This window comes from Mytilus trossulus, chromosome 3 (genome assembly GCF_036588685.1).
Source record: "Mytilus trossulus isolate FHL-02 chromosome 3, PNRI_Mtr1.1.1.hap1, whole genome shotgun sequence".
In the NCBI taxonomy this organism is placed as follows: domain Eukaryota; kingdom Metazoa; phylum Mollusca; class Bivalvia; order Mytilida; family Mytilidae; genus Mytilus; species Mytilus trossulus.
In genome coordinates, this window is record NC_086375.1 from 49,173,162 (window position 1) to 49,182,632 (window position 9,471).

The 9,471-nt window shown below is 32.7% G+C and overlaps 1 protein-coding gene across 1 annotated transcript; it reads right to left on the reverse strand.

Annotated features, from left to right (window-relative positions):
* Positions 1 to 1,313: 1,313 nt before the first annotated feature.
* On the reverse strand, positions 1,314 to 5,055 carry LOC134711722 (uncharacterized). The gene is made up of 5 exons (XM_063572540.1): positions 4,947 to 5,055; positions 3,071 to 3,891; positions 2,104 to 2,124; positions 1,705 to 1,725; positions 1,314 to 1,422 (listed from the first exon to the last, which is right to left on the reverse strand). Exons 2-5 carry the CDS (start codon positions 3,881 to 3,883, stop codon positions 1,411 to 1,413), a joined length of 867 nt encoding a protein of 288 aa, XP_063428610.1. The 5' UTR covers positions 3,884 to 3,891; positions 4,947 to 5,055; the 3' UTR covers positions 1,314 to 1,410.
* Positions 5,056 to 9,471: the final 4,416 nt, after the last annotated feature.

The following is a 9,471-nucleotide window of genomic DNA, read 5'->3' on the forward strand; positions in this document are numbered from 1 at the left end:
AGTTTAACAGTGTCAATGTATTTGGGACAAACTGTCGAAATGTTTGTTTCTCAATGCCTTTCAACTATTTTGGCTATTTCCTATTTTTGTTTCAAGTGTTAGTCGTAAGTGTTTTGTAAACGAACCGTGCATCTGACGTTCACACTTTAAATCGCAATGGTTATGAGTTTATTTGGTATTTGTGATAATCATGTATTGTTTTGGTGTTTTCTGCACTTCAGTGTTTCTATTGTTCCGTCGTTTTTCTCTTAAAGTTTTTTGTTTTCCTCGGCTTTATTTTATTTTCTAACCCGGATTTGTTTTCTCTCAATAGTTTAGTTACTTTTGAACAGCGGTATACTACTATTGCCTTTATTTATCACAAAAAAACGAGGATAAGAGTTGACTTTAGAAGTAACAAAATGAAGAAAGTTAATATATATATATATATATATTCCCGTCTATACTTTCAAGTTAACACTTTTGATTACAATTTTGTCTGTAATAAAGCATTGTCTGTTTTCCATTCCTTCAATGTGTCCAAGCTTTTGATTTTCCGATTTAAAAGAGACTTTCAGTTTAGAATTCTCTTTGAAGTTAGAATTTCTTTAATCTTTTTAGTTTTACTTTTTATATATACTTCGTGATGGACGCTGCTAGAATAATGCTGCAAAGGGGGGAAAATGCTAATAATCTTATAAAAATATCCTCTCCCATAAATGACGTATGGTTTTTGATGCGAGTTTCGTGTGCTTAAGATTGACATTCAAATGACGTTTTTAGTAAAGAAACAATACAATAAGAGAATTTGTTTGCTTAATGCTGGGACAAAACAGAATTGTCGTGCAGAAAAGAAAGTATCCCGAAAAAGGGCTAGAAACATATGTGCTCATTGAGCGTCGCAGATTTAAAATGCGCTCTTAAATACATCGCCGAACAGCTTTGATTAATTCAGTTAGAGATTCTAGTTGGTTTTTGTATGGCTTGAGCTTTTTTGTATTGCAAAGTCCTTAACTACATCCATTAGCCTGAGGAACTCGATACTTCTGATATGTGGCTTACAACTCTCTTAGTTGTTCATTGTTTGCAGTGCCAATGTTACCAGTAATAACATTACCAGCAGGACAATATTTATATGGGAACAATGAATACCAGATATTAGGAGGTTTGTTTTTTGCATCCTTGAGAGTATAAATCTCTGCTGTCCGTCGTGGTGGAAAATCTTGTGTGTAATAGGTTAAGTGAAGGTATTTGAAATGTCATGTGTATTTTAGGATATCAGTGTTTTTTACTGTCATTTTTATTGTTTAAGGAAAAAAGATATTAACACAGTATATATCTATGCAAATTTTAATAAGCATAAACAGATAGTTTCATTACAATAAAGAAATTAGCCGTTTACAATCAGATTGAATTTTGTTGACAGGTTCCTTAGTAACCACCCTAAAATGATACAAAAAAAATAAATTAAATCATAGCATAGAAATATTTATATTGTTTGTTAATGTGTTTGATTTCTCTTACAATTAAAGCCATGATAAATTAAATGAAATGATTAAAACAAACAATATTATAGTAAAATGGATACTAACTTCATTTCGTTTCTTGTTTTTTCTTAATTTATCATGAATTTCCAAACAAATTTCTACATCCGTTAAAGAAATAAAAGATGTGAAAGAATATGAAAAAAAAACTCAACACAAATTATACATTAATCATACTTACTTTTCTAGATGGAGCGTATACCTAAAAAGGAAAAAAATAGAAAAAAAGTTTTGATTACGAGCTGTGTTTCTATTATATTAAAAATCGAAGTATAGGCATTGCATGGTTATTTATTAAATAAATTTGATAATTGACGCCACAAAATTACAGACATGAAATTGGGACAAACTGTAAAGTATCACGGATAATAACCCACGGTTTTTAGGATCATTGTGTTCCTGTTTCAGTGATGTATCTCTAATGATGTATATAACATGGAACTTGCGTAGGTTTTTTTTTCATTGTTGTTTCTTCATTCAACTTTAATTTCCCAACAAATTTTTAAAACTATAGAATGAAACATACAAAATAACATTAAAAAGAAAAGCTGAACACGAATTATGAATTAATCATACTTACTTTTTTGGGTTTGGCGTATTGCTAAAACGGAAAAAGAAAGAACATATTTTTAATTTCTATTTGTTTTACTATGATATTATAGAATACCATCACTACTGGAGAAATGTTTAATCAGATTGAAATTAAAAGAATAAGGAATCATTAAAACTTGTCATCAGATTAACCACAATTTAAAATAAACAAATTACATCACGAGAAAGCAAAATATATGTGAGATAATATTTCACAGCAATGCACGATTTTACGGAAAATATAGATTCTTCAACTGTATCGAGCGTGATACAATATTGATTCGTTCGAACCAGTTAAATTATCAAATTTAAAATGCGAGGCTCGAGAGTGGAAAGATATGGCATTGCACAAGATTTGATGGTGGAATCTATATATCTGATGATTTTCAACGATATATGAAGACAAATTCAAACTTTCCTTTCGATTGTTCTGCAAAAAGATGTGATTTTTTTTATATAACGCCAGAAGGCATTGTCACATTTTTTCATGACGTCACAATAGGAAATTCAGAGGAAAGCAAGAAAAATTGACGTCATATTCGAAATTGACCAAAGAAGAACTAGGATTAAACGTTCATTAAATAAGAATAAATAACAGGCCAGGAACAGGATAAATCGTGTAGGAATTTAACAAAATGTTATATACTAGTATATTTAGCACAACGAGATTTTTTTTCTTTAAATTTGAATTTATTGAAATTAAAAAAAAAAAGTAGCAATATATCTGTTATTTTTTTTTAATCATGCTGGTCACTCTTAGATCAATTTTGGTCTCTTTTATATAGAAAGTAATAATTTGAACTTTAGATCCTAAAATGACATACAATAAGGATGGAAGAATGACTTGAAGTAAAGTTATAAAGAATAGCTTGATTTTTTTACATCTTTGCATAACTTCGCGTTTTGATAGATAGTTTAGATTAAAGAATGACTGAAACTTTATATTTGAGACTTACTTTTTTTCCATATGTATTTACTTTTTTGTAATATCCAGTTCGTCTGTTTCCGTTATATCCAGTTCCTTCGTTTCCGTTATATCCAGTTCCTTCATTTCCGTTATATCCAGTTTCTCCGTTTCCATTATACCCTGTTTCTACAACTTCGTCTTCGATTTCAGCAAGGGTAGGGTCTGTTTCTTCCACATTGTCACCATTGCCACCGGTATATCCTGCACCGCCAGTATATCCTGCACCACCAGTATATCCTGCACCGCCAGTATATCCTGCAGCGCCATTGTATCCGGCACCGCCAGTATATCCTGCACCCCCTGTGTATCCACCAGCTCCACCTGTGTATCCTGCACCACCAGTGTATCCTGCACCACCTGTGTATCCTGCACCACCTGTGTATCCTCCTGCACCAGTGTATCCTGCACCACCAGTGTATCCTGCTCCGCCAGTGTATCCAGCACCGCCATTGTATCCTGCTGCACCTGTATATCCTGCACCTCCGGCACCGCCAGTGTATCCAGCACCATTGTATCCTACACCACCTGTGTACCCGGCTCCGCCAGTGTATCCAGCACCATTGTATCCAGCACCGCCATTGTATCCGCCGCCATTATACCCTGCACCACCATTGTATCCGCCGCCGTTGTATCCTGCACCGCCAACGTATCCTGCACCACCGTTGTAGCCATTACCACCATTGTATCCGTTGTAACCTACATTACCATTATATCCATGTTTCCTCTGGTAGTTTGGTTTCCAAGCCGCATTTACTAATACTAATGCACAGGAACACAAAAGAACAATACCAGTAGACCACATTTTCTATACTGAAAAGGATTGAAAGATTGTCAATTATTTTCTCAATTTTTTTACACAAAAGAATTATATAAAATTAAATGTTTTCTACAAAACAACGACATATATCATTTTATCATTATTCTGGACGTTGACAATGTGTAGTAATACAATTGCTGTTGTTGCAATCTTAAGTTTAGTTGTGTTCGTGTTTCCCATGATTTCCATGCTTTTTTTCTTTTAAATTTCAGCAATCCTTTGAAAAGTTATTTAAAAAAAATGTTTTTACAAAATTTCGTTACTTTTTTATTTTGAATATGCAACCACGAGTTGGTTGTCCGTTATGAAATATTCAATTCACAGATGATATCGAATATGTTACTTATGTCGTAACCACAATCACATTCCTATTTCATTAATGTGATCTAACACCGAATTATACTTATTACCGGGTTTGTACTAACAAGAGCAACACGACGGGTGTCACATGTAAAGTAGGATCTGACCCTTCTGGGGTATCTGAGATAAACCCCTAGTTTTTGGTGGGTTCGTGTTGCTTAGTCTCTAGTTTTTTGTGTATTATTTTTGTCTGGTTGTCTTTTTTTATCCATCGCGTTGTCAGTTTATATTCGATTTATGAGTTTCAATGAACATCTGGTATCTTTCGCCGTTCTTTCATAACCAATTTCATCAATGTTTAAGATAAGCACTTTACAAAATAATTAACAGGGACACTTTGCTATTAGAGGTGGAACATCATCTTTGAGAAAACGAATATGTTTTAAAACGCTAGTTTTTTTCTTATGTTTGTCAAAAGATAAAAATGAACGTTAAAAATTCTGATGTATTCGTTTTTCCATTTTATAGTGTATTCAAAGGTTTTTACAAGCCCATAATTAAACCATGTAACGTTAGTTACTCTTTAGAGCAGAATTTATGATTAAATTGAGAACATTGATAATGTCTTTTGTTTATTCTTTAACTTCTTTTCATTTAATTGTTCTTGATCTAAATTTAAAATTTTATTTTATATGAGGCCTAAACTATTATAATTCTACACTAGAAATTTTGAAATTATATATTTTACCTTAGAATGACAGTAGGACTACAATGGCTATATCACAATGCTGGAACTCTGTACTAACTACAAAGCTGCTATCCTTTATATACCATAATTTGTTCTTATTACAATATCATAAACATTCAACACCACGAAAAGCAAATCGATCAACATATTTAATTAATTATTGCATGTTTCTGAAGTTACATAAGTTTGTGGTCAAAAGCAGTTATTATTCCTTACATGCAAAATTTCGTTAGAAGAAAACGTTGAACAAGCAAAAATCACATTTCCCCTTATTTCTGTTATGCTTAACAATATTGTCAATATCTTAAACTTTTTTTGGGATGGTCAGAGGATTATTGAAAAAAAATGTATTTTTTGGCGGGTATCTTAAAATTTTTCTTATAATTATCCTACATGAAAAACTTATGGTAATACCCTTGTTGATTTAAATCTTACATACACATTTCATAAATTCCGACAAGGAATTGTTGCATACAAATGCATGAAGAGCAATTTTCATATATTTTCTACTAGAATATTTGACCGGCAAATAATAGCAAATGCAAGACAAAGAGACTTTTAACCCCGTCACATTTTTATTGTGTCTGTCCTAAGTCAGGAACCTGTTATTCCATGGTTGTATTTTGTTTCTGTGTATCATAGATATAGGAAGATGTGGTGTGAGTGCCAATGAAATAACTCTCCATCCAAATAACAATATAAAAAAGTATCATAATTGTTTTTCGTTTATTGGTTATTGAATAAAAAGACATTACTTTTCTCGTTTGATTTGTTTTGCCATTGTCTATGGTGGAGAGTTGATTCACCGGCAATCATAACACGTTATTTTATCTTTAAATATGTCTGCGCTAATTATTATATTCGAATCATTACTTACACAAACCTTTGATATAGACAAAACAAGTGAAACTGCGAGCTACTGCTCACTGATGATACCCCCGCCGCAAGTGGATAATATAAATAGTGTAAAAATATGCAAGTGTTCGGTAAACAGGAAGTTGTCGAGTGATGAATCTGAAAACGCATCACACGGTATAGCTGACTTATATAAATCCTGAAACCAAATTTCAGAAATCCTTGTATTGTAGTTCCTGAGAAAATTGTGACGAAAATTTTCAACTTGGCTATCATGTGTAAAATCATACAAGTGTTCGGTAAACAGGAAGTTGTCAAGTAATCAATCTGAAAACGCATCACACGGTATAGGTGACTTGATAAACCCTGAAACCAAATTTCAGAAATCCTTGTATTGTAGTTCCTGAGAAAAATGCGACTAAAAAAAAATAGTGTAAAAATATGCAAGTGTTCGGCAAACAGGAAGTTGTGGAGTGATGAATCTGAAAACGCATCACACGGTATAGCTGACTTATATAAATCCTGAAACCAAATTTCAGAAATCTTTGTATTGTAGTTCCTGAGAAAAATGCGACGAAAAAAAAAATAGTGTAAAAATATGTAAGTGTTCGGTCCACAGGAAGTTGTCGAGTGATGAATCTGAAAACGCATCACACGGTATAGCTGACTTATATAAATCCTGAAACCAAATTTCAGAAATCCTTGTATTGTAGTTCCTGAGAAAATTGTGACGAAAATTTTCAACTTGGCTAGCATGTGTAAAATCATACAAGTGTTCGGTAAACAGGAAGTTTTCAAGTGATCAATCTAAAAACGCATCACACGGTATAGCTGACTTAGATAAACCCTGAAACCAAATTTCAGAAATCCTTGTATTGTGGTTCCTAAGAAAAATGCGACGAAAAATATTCATGGGACGGACTGACTGACGGACAGACGGACTGACGGACGGACAGACAGAGGTAAAACATTATCCCCCCTTTTTTAAAGCGGGGGTATAAAAAAAACTTTCGAGACATAACCGATAGAGAACGCTTTCAAGACTAAACGAACAGACTTACAGCCATTAAAAGAGGCATAAAACCATTATAACATAGTGGTTGGCACTAATGTTAAAATTCATTAGATTAATAATATAAACCTCTGGTATAAATTTGATAAAAGTCTGGCAAGAACTGTACGCTTGAAAGCGCTTATACTACCAGATAGATGTGAGCCTGGTATTTCTGTATCCGCCGTATATCATCGTTTAAATTCATTTGATTAATAATATAAACCTCTGGTATACATCTGATAAAAGTCTGGCAAGAATTGTACGCTTGAAAGCGCTTATACTACCATATAATTGTGCACCTGTTACTTCTTTATCGGTCGTATATCATCGCAACAAATGACATACAGATATACTAGATATAGATTCCTTGAAATATTACTTGTACATAGAATGAATGTCGAAAATGTTTGGATATTGTTAAATCGTTTGTTCTTGTATCTCGGGTTTTCGCAAGTATTGTTATGGCCACCAATTAGTGTATAGTTCCAACTGGCTTTAGTTATATTTAGGGACATTCAAAGAGTATGTTTTTGCGCCTGTTAAAATTGTTACACCCGCTCAATTCGGTTGCACCTGTCTTAATTCAGTAACCTGTTTGTCATTGGTTGTTGTTTGTTAAGATTTTTCATACTTGTGTCCGCTGGTTTTCCTGTTTGAATTGTTTTTCATTAGTCTTTTTTTTTTTTACCTTAATAGCTTGTTGTTCGATGAGAGCCAAGGCTTTTTATTGAAGGCCATACTTTTACCTTTACTAAGTCTTGGATGGAGAGTTTTCTCATTGCCACTCATAACTGATCTTCTTTAATCTATATGATGTTCTTCACTTAATTTAGATAATTCTGAAACATTTGAATATTCTAGGCAAAAAATGTTTATTGCGATTTAATGCTTAAAGTCTAGTAATAAACGTTGCATTTAAACATTTTTAAAACATGTGTTGTCACACTATCAATGAAAATGCGTATAATGGCATTGTTAAAGAATTTGTTACCATAGCAACCTACAAAATATCTTGTATTTCTTTATAATGAACATTAATAGCTTGTTGTTCGATGAGAGCCAAGGCTTTTTATTGAAGGCCATACTTTTACCTTTACTAAGTCTTGGATGGAGAGTTGTCTCATTGGCACTCACACCACATCTTCCTATATCTATGTATTGAAACATAGACACGATAACAGAGAAAAAAGAAAATAAGTACATGTCAATGTATTAAGGGGACAATCAATTAGTTGAAATTAGGGGAACTGAGGACAACGACTATTTACGTTTCAAACAAAGTTTTTATTTTTTACTATAGGAATGATACTGAACCCCAAATAATAAGATAACTTTTAGGACAACACCGTCATCATGTACCTGACGAAGGCCACGGTGTTTGTATTGTGTATATGTCTACACCGAAACTCATTAATGTTACTAGTCACGATTTGTTATCACACAAAACATTGACGTACATTTTGCACCTAGACGACCGGATTCGTATGATTTTAGAATGATATTTCCTGGATTTATAATTTTTCTGCAGTCTATTTGAATTCACTAGCAACTCTGAAATGTAAGTTTATTTTTTGTGTGCAAACAACTTTCTGGCCAGATAATGGAATGACTTTTGAAGGAAAAGGTCAGGGGTTCAAAAATAATATATGACCTCGGGGAAAAGTTTTCCTTTTCAGTTTATTTTTCTGATAATATTTCCTTTACCTCTTTTGTTATTTGCTCTTTTTAAAATTTTATAGGTGCTGTATTTGTCACCAAGTAGACACCTAAACAAACAAAATATTTCAAAGATGTTGAAAAAATATATATTTGTAAAACTTGGTAAATCTTTAAGGATTTTTTGGTCCTCAATGCTCTTCAATTTTATTTAGCCTTTTTTTTACTGGAGCGTCTCTGGGGAGTCATTTGTAGACGAAACGCTGGTCTGAGCAAATCCAAAATGTCAATCATTGTTGAGTTTATTTGCAACATCATGCATTCCTTTGAATGGCCATTGTTGAACAAAACGGCATTCAAGTTTGTTCAACAGATGAACTTTTACGTGATCTGAGCCAGAATATACTAGGTCATTTGATATCCAAACAGTTTTGTTTTTGAAAATATTTATGTCAACTGTTGTTTTTTCTACTGTTTTTCTTTCTATTATTATTGTTTTTATTATTATTCGACGGGTTAAGGGATTTCCATTTTTTTGGGGTGTTTTTTAAAAGAACTTTTAATTTGTATTAACAGCAGAAACATGCGATCGTAAGAGAGAGGCTTATATATCATGAGATAATCAAAATCATTTGAAAAGAAGAAAACGATGTGACAATACCAAAGCAAAGAACGAAAAAGGATGATAAGACAAACAACAGTCTTCAAATTACGACATTAAAACTAGAGACTGGGCAACACTAACCCCTACAAAACCTGGGGTTATCTCAGGTGGGTGTTCAAGGTAAACAGATCTTGCTGCATGTGTGATACACGTCTTACTACTTTTATTCAATGTATTGTTAAGTTATATACATGATTAAATAAACATTTAAGATAAATCTTGTAAATTTTCGATTTCTTTTTCTTCTCAATGATATGAAAAATATAGAACCATTTGCAATAACTGTTTATCCTGTT